The sequence below is a fragment of the Thermobia domestica genome, chromosome 13, assembly GCF_964235325.1.
Source record: "Thermobia domestica chromosome 13, izTheDome1.hap1.1, whole genome shotgun sequence".
NCBI classification, from domain to species: domain Eukaryota; kingdom Metazoa; phylum Arthropoda; class Insecta; order Zygentoma; family Lepismatidae; genus Thermobia; species Thermobia domestica.
In genome coordinates, this window is record NC_137466.1 from 191,583,578 (window position 1) to 191,602,677 (window position 19,100).

Sequence of the window (19,100 nt, forward strand, 5' to 3'; positions counted from 1 at the left end):
TAGCAAGTGCTCATTTTTCGAAATCCTTGGGCATATCGATAAATTCTATCAATCAGTTTTAGGAAAAATTAAGTTTATATAGACAATTTAAATACAATGCTTTAAATTATGTTAAATGTAATATCACTAACCTATAATAAACTGCCAATATATATATATATATATATAATGAAATTTCATTATTTAAAAGAGAAATTAAATATTTTGGAACCAATTAATCTGCAGAAATCTATTTTTCTGACTTTCCCTGACCTTTGGCAGGAGATTTCTTGACTTTCATGATAGGTGTCGGATGACGTTGATATATAAATAAGGAATAAATAACGAAGAATATTTTATATATGAGAACATTTCTTCTATAGAGACAAATAATAATCAATTGTCCATACGTACATTCCACTTATCTTCCACAAAAATCTGAGCAACGGTTGGCTAAGCTGAAATTGGTATGTTAGAAAAAAATTCATTTTATAAAATTTCCCTGACTTTCCAGTCTTTTTCCCTGAGTTTCCCTGAGTTTCCCTGAGTTTTCCCTGACCAGTACGAACCCTGAAATACATAACTTAAAGCAAAACACATGCGTTAAATATGAAAGGCCTAAAGTGAAAGACAATGATTAGTAAAAATGAAAATTATTGCTCAATGTAAATACACAGTCCCTTAATATGAACTATCACTCCTTGGAACTATCTAATTTTATTATTTTGCTTTTCATTAACTGACAATATAAATTATGAGTTATCTGGATAGTTACTGATTTCTCTATAGTTACAAAATACTAATTGTGGATATTTAATCTATTTATTCCCCACGGATAATTTTTACTTTCTTTTCGCCTCTTCCCTTTTTGTACTGTTTGTATTCTTTCAATTTCATTGTATAATCCTTTATATTACTTTGTACATTTGGAGGTCCAATGTACTTGCAACATATTATATACATATTACTTTCTTTCAGAAATTTAATTCAAAGATGTTACCAATAAGAAAGTCAGAACTTTCAAATCGTATTCTGACAACATTGACTAGATTACTGAGATTAAACTGTGACAGGTATTTGCAGTAGTCTTAGTCAAATTAGCAAGGAAGAGATAACACGATTCAACAACATATACATAAAATTATTCGAATTTGTCATATTACTGAGCTTTTGCACGAAAAGTTCCCCGAACGCGTTATGTCGAAAAATGATGTGAACTAGCCGCTCACATCTTGTGATCTTCTCTCCTTGGATTACGTTCTATGGGCTTGTCTCAGGTCTATGAGAATAAACCACGCACAATTCGTAAACTGAAAGAGAATATTAGAAGCATCATTGCGAATTTACCACGCAACATGTGTGCAAAACTAGTGGAAAATTGGACCTTCAGAATTCGTTATGACATTAACTTCAAAACATACTACCATTGATTTCTTTTCACAATAATAAAAAGTATTTCTTTATTTATTGTAGTTTTCGTTCTTTCTCATTGCAAAGTTCTGACGTTCTTATTGATAAACCCTAGACTTAGATCGAAAAATTCAATTTACCGCACTATCTTGTTTTCTTCAGCAACATGCGTATGTTTAATACAAACCGTTTATATTAGTTCTTAGTAAAATTTTACAACTACCTACATTATTTTATAAATAATTTTTAATATTAGGAGACTGGAGACGAAGAAATCCAAAAGTTGTTTCGGAAGAAGTTGAATCCCAAAACAGCATTTCTTCCTGTTGAAGAAGGAATGCAAATGGTGCACCAGGGTCTATATGCATTCCACGTAGATGTAGCTGATGCCTATGAAGTAGTACGTCAAACGATGAATGAAGAAGAGAAATGCAGTCTTGCAACAATGGCTCTCTATCCTCCAATACCAATGGGAATACCAACAACAAAGAATTTCCCATACAAAGAAGCAATGGTAATTTGGTAAGAAGAAAGCTTTCATTGCGAAACACAATTATTTTAAATATCATGTTTAGCCTTAGCACATGTCTTCTTAAGAGATGATAAATCATTATTATTCCATATTTCAACTAGCAAATCGATTAATATCAACAAGATATTTACCACTCGCCAAATACTCGAAAAGAAATAGGAGGGAAACATTTTATAACTTTCTCAACGAATTTGGTATTCTATAAAAAAAACAAAAAAAAAAACAAACAAAAAAAAAAAAAAAAAAGCTAGTTAGATTAATAAAGTTGCGTTTAAATCAAACTCAAAGTGAAGTCTGAGTATGGATATATTTATCCACGACCTTTCACCTCGAGAATGGCCTGAAACAAGAAGCGTTGTAACTTAATGGTAACTCGTTCATACCATCTTCGTTCCACGAGCACCTAGTATAGATGATTATTCTCCGATGCTGAGGAAGATGGTGATGATGGTATGAACGAAAAACTGTGAAAGGAAGAAAATGGGATGAAACGGGAGCAAGTACACGGTGTTTGTTTACCACAAAGCTCACTTGGTTGACTAGAAACTCAAACATTAGTCTCCTGAGTTCCTTCAGCATTATTACTTCGGAGAGTTACACGACTGTCAATAAATAAATAAATTAATTAATTAATAAAAAGTAGGAAACTATATTTAGGCTCAACCGGTAAGGTCTGTGTAATTTGTATGGACGGTCACCATTGAGAAATTGTTTCTTGGTCCAAGGTGGCAAGTATTTCGCATATTTTGTTTGCCATATTGTTATCGTAACATATCTGGAATTTCTTCTTCTTCTACTGGCCAAATATTTTTGCTACTGAGAACGTTAATACACTCTTAACTTTTATGTATATAGTACACTACTACTTGCAAAACAATGTGCATACGATCACAAATTCTCTATTTTCGATATAATTTCTACGATTCTGAAGAGTTTTGGGATTTTTTCTAATATAATTCTGATTGAGTGTTAGGACTTGAAAGCAAACGTTCTGATGAAAGTAGAAAAAAAATGATTGTATTCAACATACAGTAAGTGCTCATCCAAACTTCGGGAACTCACTCGCAATGGTAGAAAAATTCATTCAACCATTTTACGTCCTAATTGCAATATAGGTACGACCCATCACTCATTTGAATTGATGCTAAGTGTGCTTTTCTCTATTCTTGGATGCAACATACAGAAGGAAAGTAATAGATGGATATTTCGAAAATTTTCCGGAAAAGATGTTTCTAATTTTGTATTTTACCTCGAAGCGTTTTTCTTCTTTCTTTATATTTTGAAGACCAATAGTTGTGTCAAGAACACCTTAAATGATACATTTGGTATTGTTTTGATACTACAAACCCTATTTCCAGCCACCCGTTCGGACAACTTGTTCAGAAATAGGAAATATTCCACATTTCTTTCAGGTACTATTTAGAGCTATCTACACAAATTTTATAGATGCCTTTCCGACTTAATGCGGTACGCTCTAATTTTTTTAAGGATTACCAAATAATAACCGAGTAAATTAGGAACCAGGTTAAACGAATGTGAAAAGTTTAAATTCAGCTTTCTGCCAAATTGATTGCGATCGAGTGCCAAAATATGCACGATCTCATTTATTTTGACATGCTGAATACAATCCACGAAGAAAAAATTAAGTTCTTTCCTGCTTTTATCAGAACGTTTGCTTCTTAAGACTTTAGGGTCCCTTTTCAGCGTCTATGCCTTGGTTCCTATAATTTAACGCAAGATTCAGAATACATTAGATCCCATTGATATCAAACCGAGCCTCCCCTATAGAAGGCCGTAGCGCTGTAACCCTTGAATCACCAGCAACCAACACTTCAGCTCTAGTCTATGCTTTTTATGCTACTGTATGTATAAAATGTTGAGTCTTTATAAATTTGTTTTTAACCTATATTATAAAATTGAGAGTGACTATGTTTGTGACTCCTAATCTCTTGAACCACCCGACCGATCTCGATCAAATTTCTAAAGTAAATTGGGTTCTGGCCTGGGAGTGTTTTCATCATTTTACTTTGACGGTAGAGCTTCGGGGAGGAGGATATAAAAAAAAAAAAAAATAATAAATAAAACTTAATTCTTGAACGAAACGACCAATCTCGATGAAATTTTCAACATAAAATGAGGTTCGTGCTTGGAATGTTTCTTATCATTTCACTTTGACAGAGCAACATAAAGGAGGAAGAGGAGGGGGAAATATGCAAAATTCAATATATATATATAAATAAAATTGACTATTTTCGTGAGTTAATAACTCTTGAACCACTCTACCGATCTCAATCAAATTTTCAACATAGATGAGGTTTGGACCTGAGATGGTTTCTGTCATATCACCTTAACGGTGCAACTTAGGGAAGAGGGAGGGGGAGAGATTTTAAAATGATCGAAAATAACCTATATTTGCGTAGAATCTATAGTTTTTGGGATCCCTGATATGAACAGTGACACTTCTAATGCTGTTAAATCCAAATTCAGCCCCGTAGATTGTCGGTGGGGTAGGGGAGGTATACAAAGATGATCGAAAATTACCAATATTGGTATCGAATTTATAGTTTACGGGGTCTCTAAGATGAATAGTGACACTTTAGATCCCGTTTAAATCCACATTCAGCAGCGAACTTGAGGCAGAAGGAGAAAGGAGATATATAAAAATGACCGAAAATGACCATTATCAGTGTCGAATCCAAGGTTTTCGGGGTCACTGAGACAAACAGTGACACTTCCGATGCCGTGCCTCGTAACATGAGAAGGGACGAGGAAGATATATAAAATAATCGAAAATGACCTATATTAGTGCCGAAACCATAGTTTTCGGGGTCGCTGAGATGAATAGTGACACTTCTAATCTCGTTTAAATCCAAATTCAGCCCCGCAACTTGGGAGAGGGTGACATATAGTCTCTCTCTATATATATAAATTATCTAAAACGACCGATATAAGTGTCGAATTCATAGTTTTCGGAGTCGCTGAGATCAAGAATGATATTTCCGACACCGTGCCCCGCAACATGGGGGGGGGGGAGGAGAAGATACATAAAACTATTCGAAAATGACCGATATTAGTGCCGAATCCATAGTTTCCGAGGTTGCTGTGATGAATAGTAACACTTAAGATGCCGTTTAAATTTCAATTCACCCACGCAATATGGGTAGGTGGAGGCTTGAGAAATGTAAAAATAATCGAAATGACCGATATCAGAGAGCGCATTAGTAATAGTAAAAAGTGACTCACTGACGGAACATAGTAGTTTTTTTTTTCTTCTTAATTTAACCCAGCGAAGCGGGTAATTGATGCTATAGATATACCACATTGAGTTGACACCTAGTCTTCCTTTCTGAGCGCTGCTGTCGACTGAAGGAATTCCACTCCCTTTCGCTAATTCTCTCCCGCTTAGCAACAGCTAAACCCTTATTGGCTCAACGCGTGGGTGTGTTGAGGGTGAGCTTTAGTTCGCATTTTTGCCACGGCTCAATACATTTGGGCAGCACTATAGTATTCTATAAAGATTGTGGATAAAGTTAACAGTTTTATTTTATACAATATAAAATATTTGACATAAATATTTGAAAGACTATTCTATATTGATATTACGTTGTTAACCATTATATATATTCTACAGAACAAAACAGTCTCTTCTGGTACATTATATTACTAATAATCATTCATGTGCCCTGCTTTATTTATACGATAAGTTAGAACAACTGTGTAAAAGTACTTACATAAAATGAAAGTACTTACGTGATTTTCTAGAGGAGCATACACAAAAAGTAGTCAAAATAAAGTGTAATCACTTCCGATTGTTTATAGATCAACAATGGAGGCAGGAGAAAAGTGGAAAAATGTTTTCTCCGTCTTTTCTTGTCTGATGAAAACGCTTAATTTAAAGTTTTTATAGCCTGTTTTATTTGAGATCCAACTACTCAACTGAGATCATGTCATACATCATTTTAAATATCCTGTCAATTTTTTCTCAAAGTATTTGTTCCCATGAATTTAAGTAAGTGTTTATTAGGAAACTATAATAAATAAGTGTTTTGCTTCTCAACGACACTCCAGGTTCGAATCATCCGCTTGCTATCCTTTCGCTGATTTTTCCTAGATTCTCAAGTTGAACCTTTAAATACTACAATCCCTGGTCGTTTCCTTTCAAAATCTGTTCTCATGCTTCAATGTTAATTGCTTTCAGTGTTAAATATCTGGAACTTCATTAATAAATAAATATTAACACTTTATATGAGAAACAAGTTTTTATTTACTGTCAGAACGGCTACAATTTATCCGGTTGCATCCATGTAAAACTAACCTTACTATAACTAAGAAGAAAATACATTAAATATATCATAACACAGAAAATATTTTTTTCAGAATCTGAAAATTAAATTTGCTTAACAAGTACAGTAATGTCCAAAATTATTGTCGCAGGTCTATAAATATGTTGTCGTAGGAATAGAATTTGATAACGATTTCGTCCGGTATTTCTTATAATCTTAGTATGCGTATAATTGGCAAAGACATGTATGTAATAAATTTCATGTCAAAAGAGCAGTAAATAAGAACAATATAACGAAAAGAAACTTTTCTTGTCCATTTAGCAACATTTTGTTTCACTCATTCTAATTTTCGTATTTATAATTCTTTTCCTATGAAATTTACCACAAATATACATTTCCCGATTATACACATAGTAACAGTATTAAAAGTATCCTGCAAAATCATTATCAAATTATATTGCCACAACAAGATAGTTATAGATATGCGAGAATCATTTTGGACATGACTGTACATATGTTTTTGAAATAACTTTGTCTTCCCATATTATACAGGATTGGACGCATACGAGAGTTCGGATTGCTATCTAGAGAGACAAAACGATGGATTACACAGGGATCAATGTGCGTTAATCAAGAATCTGGATTTGTTCCTGTTGGTCTACGAGAAATTAAGGACCTTATCCACTTTCTGATCTTTGGGATGACATTTTCCACCACGCTTTTCATTCTTGAGACTATCTACAAGAAAAGGTACCTAAGAACAATAAAGTATGTTTCTCAGCTTATAAAGCGTTTCTCACATCTATGGGTTCATTTACACCCTGGTCCATTTGGTAAATTTCGAATTCCATCATGTAGGTCGGCAATTTGAGACGACTAATTGATATCAATTTATTCTTTAATTGTTCATACAGTATGTAAAGTTATCCAATTGATTTTTTTCAACTGGAGAACTAAATCTAAAACACTTCCTGTAAGTACATGGTCAGTAACTCTTTCTCCGCAGTCTAGGACTGAAGTAATGCCAGATGATCACAAAGAAACAATCGGGATCTTCGGTAATACGTCCATGAGGGATATTACACGGTAGTCTGGAACCCTGTTCGGGCATGTTTACTGTATTGTCTGTATAAGTGTTCTTACCGAATATAGTTTGTGGCATAAAGTTCTAACAGTTAACTTATGTTTAAGAGAAGATAAACAAAACAAGACACAGTCTATAGAATGTACGTAATATTTTCTAAGTACACTTTTCGGTTAATAAAAAGAGCGTCCGGTAAGGGAGTGTTCAATTCAATCAGTGTGGATTGAGTCCGACGCTTCTACCATGTAAAATTACTTTGATAAGGTAGAGCACGGTTATCTCCCACAACCTTTTATTATAGAAGTCCTGTTATACAAAGTCACTCTAATTGTGGTCTAAGGATCAACACAGTCTTCTCTATGTAGTTTGTTTGGGTAAAATAGGTATCCCAAGGCGCAATTAGCCAAAGGATGGATTCCACAGAGCTCCAGGCAAGCTAAGAAGGCAGAGATACCACATAACTCCAGGCAAGCTAGGTGGGGCTTGAGTTAGGTTAGATCTCTCAGAGCTCCAGGCAACCTAAGAGAGGGGATACTAGCTGAATCCGATGCAGATAAAGACCTTGCAGCTTGTCTTATACCTTCTTCATCGCTAGTGTTCCTCTTCTGTCACGTGTCCTGGCGATGATGACGATGCCTGTGGTCGTCTGCTTGCTTGAAGTAGTTGTAGTAAGAAAATATGTGGTTTCATTTATAAGTAGAAAGCATGTGGTCTTGTTTTCAAATATGGACCACGTGTAGAATATAACAATATCCACAAGGGGTGGTTTACTCTTGGGGGTGAGCTTTCCTCAGATGATTTTGTACGAAATAATTTATGTGATTTTGTCCATATTTCATAAAGAAACATTTCATTAGTAACCTGAAAGAATGACACAACTCATTTCTCCTTTAAAATATCCACAAATGGTAGTTTATTCTTGGAGTAAGTTTTTCTCGGACTTTATCTGAAACGGCTCATGCTTTTTTCTTCATATTTCTTAAATAAATGTTTCATTAATAACCTGACAATACGACATAACTCATTTTTCCTAAAATCATCCACAAGGGATGTTATTCTTGAGAGTGTTTTTCCTCAAGAAAACGAGTTAAAAAATGTTTGATCATATTTCATAAATAACTGTTTCATTAATAACCCTACAACACGAGTTTAGTCATTTATCAGGAATAAATCACAAGGGGTTAGTTTACTGTTGGAGCGAGCTTATTATTTTTAGATGATTTTCTCAAAAACGACTCAGGCGACTTCGATCATATTTCATCAATAACACTATATTCCTGTGTAAAAATCACAAGGGTATTTACTATTTTCAAACAATTTCCTCAAATACAACTCAAGCGATTTTGCTGATACACACGGAAAAGAAAGTATTTGACAGTTGACAAATTTTCTTTTGCCAATAACTCGGGAACAAATGAATTAATTTGGATCTTTTTGTTATCATAGAATAGTTATAATTTGATAACTTGCCACAATCGGTACTTTAATAAGGTAATTTATTGTTGAGTTATTAGGAAAAGAAGTTTTGCCAACTAAAGAATATTTTCTTTCGTGACTGTACAAAAAATAAATAAATAAAATAAAATTATAAGAATTAATAACCTTCATGAAAAAAAGTTCACACACTAGTTTACTATGGGACTCAGTTTTCTTCCAGCGAAGTTTTCCGAAAATATGATTTTGTTCGTATTTCGTAATTAAATGCTTCAATAATAACTGAAACATAACATGATTTAGTTTAAGAAATTGGAGTGAGAAAGTTTAGTGTGGTGGCCGATACCTTTTACATATATTGAAATATACTTCTACCAAGTTTAAATACATTTGAAGAAGCTTATATAAATATATTTCATTTTAGTTAAGACTGATTCATAATTACCTGACTCATATTTTTTAAGTGTATTTTTGGATGAAAAATTAGTATATGCCGTCTTTGACTTGTTCAATATTTCGACCAGAGTCTGCAAATGTTAATAGAATCAAAACGTCATTAAAATAATAGTAATACAACGAACATAAGCATTTTATATTACATTTAATTACCTTTGTTCTACAATTACATCCTTCATTCTGAGTCCTGATTCCCGAAAATTTCTTTTCTCCTGAGGCTTTCAATACACACGAGGTTAAAAGAAAAATAAATGCTTACAGCAATCTCTGCCAAAATTCCCGCTTGAAAACGAGACAGAACTTATTACCAAACTCAGAAAAAAATTGTGAAAACCTGTTAAAACTGAAGGGTTATTTTTCAATATAGAGCAAGTTTTAAGATGTCGAAAGATGGATTGTCAATCTAAATACACATACATTCATATTCTCAATTGGAGGCCACGGTGGCTCAGTACTAGAGCGCTTACCTCTGGTGTATGGGGTCCTTGGTTCGATCTCCAGCCTAATAAGTTTGTGGTGAACTACATCGTGTCCGTTGGTTTTCTCGGGGTAGTGCCGTTTCCTCCCACTTTCTCATCCCACCAAATTCTTCCATAATCATTTCCTTGCTTTAATTATCATCTCGCTTAGCCAAAAGGGCATAAACATGAAACGTTAAACTGAAAGATTTCATTTTCATACATACACAATTGAAGAACACAGCCGAAAGTGCTGACAATCTACATAGAACATGGAGATATAACGTTAGGAGTGTTCAAGAAGATATACAATGAACTTATTCTTTTTTTCTCTCTCTTACATCTTTTAATTATATTTCATGAAGTTTAAAAACACACATCTACAATGTAGGGATGGCATTTAGTATCTCCCCCAACTCGTTTCATGGTTCCAGAACCGAGTACCTTGTTTTTTGTCTAAATTGTGATACAGTAGAAGTACAAGGGTCCTGTGGGCTTCTAACTCCCTTCGCTAGCGGTCCCTAGCTCAGCTATATTTTGTAAAGTAAGTAACATTGTTGTAAATCTTATAGGTGGAAGATTGGGGGAGATACTAAATATCAGCCCAATGTAGTTACAAACTTACACAATATTGTTAATAATGTGCTATTACATTATTCTTAAACCAAACAGCAGCCTTCAGATTTCATTTTTTTTCTTTTTCTTTTCTTTTTAAATTGACAATTAGTCGATAGGTCGAAGTGTTTGGCTTGTAATTTCGTAGGTCAATAAACACCCCAAGGAGAATTCTCTCCTTCCGGACCACTTCTGAAATCGCCACTGTTTCTGCTAGTGAAAACGAAGCTTATGTGAATTATTCGACTATTCGTCATCTCTTAAATATTACAATTTGTTCACTAAAATTATCTCATCCGCATTCGTTCATTTGTGTCCCTAATACGAGAACACGAATATCAAGTTAAGACTCGTTATTATTTTTTCTTTTCTCTTTTCTTCCAGACTACGAAAATCCAAAACAAGAATTATTACCAGTGAAAATGCGTCTAAAGCAGTGTACTTTACTAGAAGAGGACAAAGGATACTTAGTGATAGAATAAGTAAAAACTGAAGCATGTCAAGTGAAATTAATATAAGCAAATAAAAACATGTCTTGTAAGTCATTCATTTTTCTATTATGTATAATGCACCTGTTTTACAGCAGATGGAGGATACCTGATACGTTGTAACTGAAGTATCCATTGGATCCATATGCATCGCGAACTATCTATCTATCTGATTTCCGGAACTGATTAATTTCCTGATTTCAGGAACTATGCTGTGCGAATTACGTTTTTTTTTTTTTTTTTTAATTTTGGAAAAAACATCCTTTGTAACAGGTAACAATGACTTAAGTTAAAAAGTATAGTGAGTTGTTTGGTTTCCTTTCTTCCCAATAATTCGCTCTCGTTTACTGCTGAAAGCTTTATTCAGGTTCAAATTAAAGAAAAATTATTAACAACTTCGATCTCCTCTTGGACCACACTGCTGTTATGTATCTTCATGCAGGTAAGAATTCAGCTTATAGTCCTACACTTGTAAAACCATGTTCATATTACACCAGTGCTTTCAATATATATTATCAAAATGTTCGTAGCATTAAAAAGAAATTACTTGAGTGCTCATTGAACCTAGGTGAGATAAGGGAACTGGATTGTTTCGCAGTGACCGAATCGTGGCTGAATGAATCAGTGAACGACAGTGAAATTAGCTTTTCTAATAATTTCACCATTTATCGTAAAGACCGCATAACTCGTGGAGGTGGAGTGATGATTTGTGTAAATAATAAGTGGAAGAGCAAGAGAAGACTGGATCTCGAACGGGATTGTGAACTTATTTGGGTGGAAGTATTTATTCCAAAGCGTCGTTCTGTGTTTATTGGGTGCTTCTATAGGCCGCACAAGAACACCCCCCAGCACATCTTAGAAGCTTGCCATGACTCACTGTTACATGCGTTGTCACACGGTGACGTCATCCTATTGGGTGATTTCAACCTTTCCATCACGTGGCAGGACAGCAAGCATGGCGTCGCTAAAGATGGAAACGACAGTTATTTCATGGACAATTTTATTCATGGACTTGGTCTAGGTCAACATAATATGCATAATACCCGCAATAATAGCAATCTTGACTATATTCTCTCTAACTTAGAACCTCGTTGTGTTGTCCCATGCAGAAATCTTTTTCCCTCGGATCACGATTCCTTGGATGTTTCTTTCGATTTCCTCCCCTCCACTACTAAAAACCAGCCCCTCAAAAGTAGGTCACAACTTCTTTGGAAGAAAGCCTCCTGGGGTGACATCTGCCGGGCTATTGAACTGTTTCCTTGGTGTTTGTTAGAGGTAGGAACTGTTGACGACGCTGTGGACTTATTTACATCTGTTGTCCACTCAGCCATAAAGGACTTTGTGCCGGTGAAAGCATCAAAATCGAACAGGTTTCCGGTCCGGTACGACAATGAACTTCGTGAACTTCTTAAAAACAAAAAGCTTGCCTGGACTCTATGGAAATCACATCCGAGTGACTACACATACAAAAACTTTGCTAGAATTAGAAGTCTTGCCAAGAAGGTACAGCGGCGTAAATATTTTGAATACATGGACTCAATTGGTGATTTTACTGTTAGTAACCCTAAAGTCTTTTGGTCTGTAATTAAATCTAGAACAAAATCTCCGGGCATACCGGCAACAGTTCAAGATGAAAATACTGTAGCGAGTGATGATCAAAGACCAGACCTCTTCAATAACTACTTCTGCAAAACATTTACTTCCCTCCCCTCTACAACCCATCTCCCCCCTCTCCACCCCATCTGTTCGGACACCTTATCCATTCTCTCTACCTCCCCGGGCGAAGTTCTGGCTCTCTTGCTATCGTTATCTCCACATAGATCACTTGGACCCGATAAAATTAGTCCTCTCTTTCTCAACAAAACTGCTTCAGTTATTGCGGTTCCTCTATCTATCTTATTCAATAGATGCTTCAAGGAAGGGTATTATCCCACCAGTTGGAAACTAGCTCACGTGACCCCAATATATAAATCAGGACTTAAAGATCATGTATCCTCCTATAGGCCAATATCTCTTCTTTCTGTAATATCAATTATCTGCGAAAAAATAATCAAAGACAGGCTACTTAAATTCACCTCCCCTTACATCCATAGTTCTCAGCACGGCTTTCTACCGAAAAGCTCAAGTCTCTCAAACTTAAGTACTCTTCTTTCCTGTGCAGTCAAATGTATGAATAACAATACTCAATTAGATGTTATCTACTTTGATCTCTCGAAGGCCTTTGATTCTGTCAGTCACATTCATCTTCTTCATAAACTCTCCAATAGATTTAATGTACATGGCAAATTTCTCTCTCTAATCACAAGCTACTTGAAGGACCGTAAACAGAGTTGTTCTTTCAGGGGCGACTTCTAACCCTCAACCCGTGATCTCAGGGGTGCCTCAGGGGAGTGTACTTGGGCCTCTGCTGTTTGTCATGTATATGGATGATCTCTACACGCACTTATCAGCTCAACCTAGTGGCCTTCTGCTTTTTGCTGACGATTGTAAGTTATACAGAGAAATATCGTGTCTCCATGACACAATTGCTCTACAGGAAGACATAAATTACCTTACAGGCTGGTGTGAAATGTGGCACTTGAAACTCAACAGTAAGAAGTGTGACAGTATTACTATTACTTTGAAAAAGTCTCCTGTTCCCTCCACATACCATATCAACGATTCCCCTATCACACATTCTGCTAGTCATAACGATCTTGGTGTCATCTTTGATTCAAAACTCACCTTCTCTGACCACATATCCTCAATACTAAAGAATTCAATGCGCATGTTGGGACTTCTTTATCGATTCACCGAACTACGCACTGTTTCTTCATTAGCAACTTTTTATAAGACTTTAATAGCGCCCAAGATCGAATACTGCTCTCCCATATGGGCCATGGCAGCACCTACACATCTCTCCAGACTTGATTCTGTTCTCAATTTCTTCATCGCTATAGTCCGTTTTCGTGTTCCTGCACTTCGAATATTATCTAAGAAGGAGCTCTTGCGACATCTTAATATTCAGACTCCTGAAGTACGCAGAATTATGTCTGACCTGAAATATCTACATAAAATAGTTAATGGAAGCTTAAGATCGGAAATATTACTTCAGGAACTATCCTTACGTGTCCCTTCCCGCATCACCCGGAATACCCACCTATTTCATCTTGCCCGTCCTAGGTTGGCTATTATACAGAGGTCTCTTTTTTATAGAATACCAAACTGTTATAATCAAGTAACAACTGATGTGGACATTTTTTCGAGATACCCAGTGTTTGAAAGAGCAATTAAACGAGCTTTGACGGGATAGTTTTACTTTTACACTCTTTTTTCTATGTTGTTGTTATTGTTGTCTTGTTTTTTTTCTTCTTTCTTTTGTTAGCATGTCCCTGTGTAAAATGGCAAAGTTATGCTGTATCTGGGAATTTGTTCAATAAATAAATAAATAAATAAAACATTAAGACATAGACGCGGAAAGTGTAAAAATACCACTGACAATCTACTACCAAGAGCAATAAAGAATGGCTACTAATTAATGGTGTGTTTTCTTTCCTAATGCAATACACAGATTATGAAAGTGAAAATAGAAGTCGTTAATTTGGTTTGTGTTAGAAGCATTTGTAGTAGGGCTTGAAATCGAGCCTTCATGCACGAGATCGAAAGGCATATTACAGGTTAAATTCAGCAACTGGAATATGATTAAGGGAAATTTATCTTTCCTTAATATAACTCATTCACACTTTCTTCCTGCTTTATTTAAACCTCATCCCATCTTTTTATTTATTTTTTTTCTGTTCACATGTTCCCAAATTTTCACAACAGAATTGCTTTTATTTCGCCTAAATACCCTCGATAATTATTTTGTGCAAATATGTCACCCATCATAAGACATTTTTATTTTATTCCATGAAAATTTGATGTCTCGGTTGGATTTACCGTAAGCTTACAAAATGCATTTTCTTAAACGTACTTTAGTATCTGCTCACATGGTATAAACTTTAAGTAATTTGTGGCCTCATTCTTTTCATGGTATTCATCTTCGGTTAAGAACAGGAACTTTATCATTAACCAGTGCAACAGAAAATACAGGAACAGGAGAGGATTTAAATTCATTTAACTTGCAAGTGGCAATATGGTTAACATATACCTCTTTGGTGCGAGAGACTCAGGTTCGATTCCCGGTGTAAGCTCATGTGGTTCGGATCCCACGTTAAGCTGCAGGTCCCCATCTCGTATAGCGTCGCTTCAAAAAAAGGCCACTTAACTCTAATCTTATCGTCATCAATTCATTTCACTTCCTTTACCCCGAAATTAGCCACACAGGTGAGCTTCTCTTCAGTCTGCAAGCGCTTCAGATCTTTGCAAAAGATCTAGCGACAGCACTGCACATTGGTCTGAAAAGCGTGAAACGTAGCAATAACCATTTTGTCTTGAAGTTAGGAAATAATTACATAAAGAGAGAATGTTTTAAGATTCAATCAAAGAATAATAATAGCATAACGGAAAGTGAACAGTCTTCTGTATACAAAAGAAAACATTAGTCAATATCATCTTAGAAAAGATATTTAGATTTCATAAAATCCGAACTCTTCCATTGCTGTACATGTATAAAAGTTTATTTTCACTACGAAAAATTGGCATTATTCCTTTATCGAACTGATTCAATACCTTACTCCTTCAGCGTTGTGTGCTCACATCATCCTATATGTGCCGAAATCATGAAAACGTAGTCTTGATTTTACACTGCCCATGGGGCCAAACTGGACTCCCGAATAGGGGATATATCTTGGGATGCTCACGAGACGAGTCGAGACAGAATTTTTCCTGACAAAATTCAAGTCGAGAGACAGCTCTTCCAATAGAAAAATATATTTTTTTCGAGTCGAGACATCACTTTTACAGCACATTTTCGAGACGAGACAATCTCAAACCTTGTCTCGTGCGCATCCCTAGATATATCTATACATTCATACCTAGTCTGTTCATCTTTTCACAATGTCCACCTGTTTCCATCGCCTACATAAGCACACTCCATTTACTTTACTATTATTTTAAGCACTGAATAACCCATTTAAAATGTATACATTCCCTAGAATATAAAGTATAAACCGAAATTGTGGAACACTACTTTTGTCCATCAGCCATATGGCTTCATTTATTACAAGCAGCAAGTTACACACACGTACTCAGGAATAAAGTAGTGTAGAACCATTTTGTACAAATAACCAGTCTGTCGACGTTTATTGAAGTCCACGTACTAGTCACAGGAGAATTATTCTTGTAATGAAGCAAGGACACCGAAGGAAAAATCCTTAAGCATTATTTCTCACAAGAATATCTTGCAGAAATTTACATGGCGAAAATTTATTACTGAAACTTGTCTACGACTGTTTTTCACTTGCCTGCTTCACATACATGTTATACATAGTATTACCAATATGTATGTGATTATTTCATTTTGTAATTTAGTAATAATACGTGGTATTTTGGAAAATGTTTAAATATTGTGTCGTATGTGTAGTTATAAACGAACATAAATGTAAATAGTACTGTTAAAATAATTATTCAATTACTTTTTCTTCTGTTATTCTAATACCCCAATGTTCAGTTTAAATACTTTAATAATTATTCGTTATTCGAATAATAGCTATGAATAATAATTCGAACAAAAATTCGAATAACGAATTTTGTTCGAATATTCGAACAATAGATATTCAGAAAATTCATTATTCGAAGTTCAAAGTATTAGTCACACTGTTCCAAAATACCTAAACAATTTCAGTTTGTTTATATTTATAACGAAACAGCAACGACTACAACGTAGTCAGAGCTGCTTCTCCAAAAAACATACAACGGTTTTGAAGTTATGAATGGATACGCGAGCAGAGCAGAGAGCAGAGATTTCTTGGCGGTTTTTGTGGTTGATTTAAGTACCGGGCTTGGGCCCTTGCCTTCCATTTGTGTTGTTGACTGTCGTTTGTTTTGCGTGCGTATTTGTTGTGAGAGAGGACGCAACTGTCGCGCTCCTCTTTTGCTGTTCCTATGTCAGTTTAGTGGTTGTGCGTTTTAGGGGTGCGGCATCTTGTAAGTTCGTCTTCTTGGGTTGGCCGTTCCTATGGTGGCTATGTGTTGGTGTGGTGAGGCTCTGATTGTCCTCCAGAAGTTGGCTGATCTGTGAATTCTGTAGTCATGTAGAAATGGGAGTTCCAAATCTTCATGTATTTGTTCGAGGCGAGTGTCTCTCGAGTGTCCAGTGATAGCCCTGGCTACTCTGTTCTGGATGACTTGTAGTTGGCTGAGGTGCGTTTTTGCTGCGTGTTGCCATGCAGGGTGGGCATACATCAGGATGGGACGAATGCTCATCTGATATATATGGCGTTTGGTTTTCAGGGTGAGGGATGGGGAGAGGAGTAGCGGTAGCAAGGCTTGATGGCGTTGACTGGCTTTCTTGACGATGGAATGTATGTGGTGAGCAAATGTAAGTTTCCTGTCCAGTATTATTCCGAGGTATTTGGCATCATCTCGGTTCTGGAGGGGTGTTCCAGCCATGGTGATCCTGACGTGAACCCTTCTTCTGTTTCTTGTGAAGTTTACTACTGAGGTCTTCTGTTCGCTGACTTTGATCTTCCACTCTTCAGACCATCGGTGGAGAAGTTCGGCGTGTCGTCTGAGGTATAGTTCAGCGTATCTGATGTTTCCATGGCTGGCAAAGATTGCCGTGTCGTCTGCGAATGTTGCTACCGTTGTGTTGGGGGTTGTGGGAATGTCCGCCGTGTACATGGCGTAGAGGGTTGGGGATAGGCAGGATCCTTGGGGGACTCCTGCTAGGATAGGTCTGGAGGGTGTTAGGTGTCCTGCATGGGCAACACGAAAGGTTCTTCCTTGAAGAAAGGATTTGATGATTCTCAGAAGGTAGTGCGGTGTCCTGTGTGTAACCCCTACCAAACATTCTTCACTTCCTAGCAGTGAGAGCTTTTAACGCTAGCAAAAACTTTAACCTGCTGACAAAAATTCTTAAATTTGCATTCAAATTTTAATGATAACATAAATGTAGTGTGAAATTAGAAATATATTTTTTACAAAAGTGTGAAAGTTGCTGCAAATTGTGTCATGATTTGCTACTGCATAATGTGCTGCCATCTATACTTTCTATGTTAATTATCCACCGTCATTCACAGTGAAAAACTAAAAATGATAGCACGATGGCGACGGACATCTTTACACCTGAAGTGTCATGCTCTTTCAATTCTGCAATTGTGAATTTATACATAATTTTAAAATTTTGACAAAATTTAATTTCTTTACAATTTTTATATATTATTACATCTTTCTTATATGCTCTGAGTCTCTAACCCCCAAGTAATTTTACAAATAGTGTGGAAACAAATTTACTTAGAACAGGCGAATTCGTCCATGTTGGTACGCGCCATTTTAAACAAATCTACGATTTCAAAAATAATTAAAACAAATTTAGTGAAGCAGTCCACTGGGCTATAAGGCCGGGACTTTCTTTATAAATCTCCCGAAAGGGAGATAACTAGAACTAGAAGTATTAGTAAATATCATTATTGTTAATAATAATAATAATAATAATAATAATAATAATAATAATAATAATAATAATAATAATAATAATCTATATATTAAAAGGCTAGGTTTATACGTTTGTGGTCAAGAGAAGTGTAGCCAAGTCTCGTGACAATGACATCTCGGAAATCACAAGCTCTAGAAAGATGCCGTTTTCACTGATCAATTGCAAATTTTGTGAAGATTCATCAGTTCTAACTGAATATTTTTTTAAAAAAAATGGCCGTTATTTCTTTATTACATTTTTTAGAGGCACACTGGAAATATTAAAATTTTAAAAAGTAAAGCCCATTCTACGAGTTATCCATTCGAAATGAAATGAAATGAAATCTTTTGAGTTTTACGTCCCACGGTTATGCCGGTTAGGCTAAAGGAGACGGTGATGATGAGACATGAGTGAAATGAAGAAAGTGGGAGTAAACGGGAGAGCCCCGAGAAAACCCACGAGCACGGTGTTTGTCCACCACAAAGTTCGCTTGGCGGGGGCTGGGATCGAACCCATGACCCCAAGCACCAGAGGTGAACGCTCTACCACTGAGCCACCGCGCCCCCGAGTTATCCATTCGAAAACCACACATTTGTATACTTGGTTGGTATATCTCCGGCAGTCTAAATGTGAGATAAATCTTTATTGTTGGGAGTGCTTTGCCCAACAAACACCATGTATCACTGACACTTTAAATTAATTGTGTATATTATGTATTTGCTTGTTACATACTGTATGCATGCAGAAAGAAAACATTGATCATACATGAATTAGAAACTCCAACCGGAAGTAGGCTCACATCTTGC

At 35.8% G+C, this 19,100-nt stretch overlaps 1 protein-coding gene across 1 annotated transcript in view; it reads left to right on the forward strand.

The window, feature by feature from the left end:
• LOC145667457 (ionotropic receptor 84a-like) overlaps positions 1-10,775 on the forward strand; it is a 16,780-nt gene extending 6,005 nt beyond the window's left edge. Inside the window, exons 4-6 of the mRNA XM_081734933.1 lie at positions 1,646-1,911; positions 6,757-6,954; positions 10,636-10,775. Coding sequence (XP_081591059.1) covers positions 1,646-1,911; positions 6,757-6,954; positions 10,636-10,744 — 573 coding nt within the window. The 3' untranslated portion in view covers positions 10,745-10,775. The remainder of the gene's footprint in view (positions 1-1,645; positions 1,912-6,756; positions 6,955-10,635) is intronic.
• Positions 10,776-19,100: the final 8,325 nt, after the last annotated feature.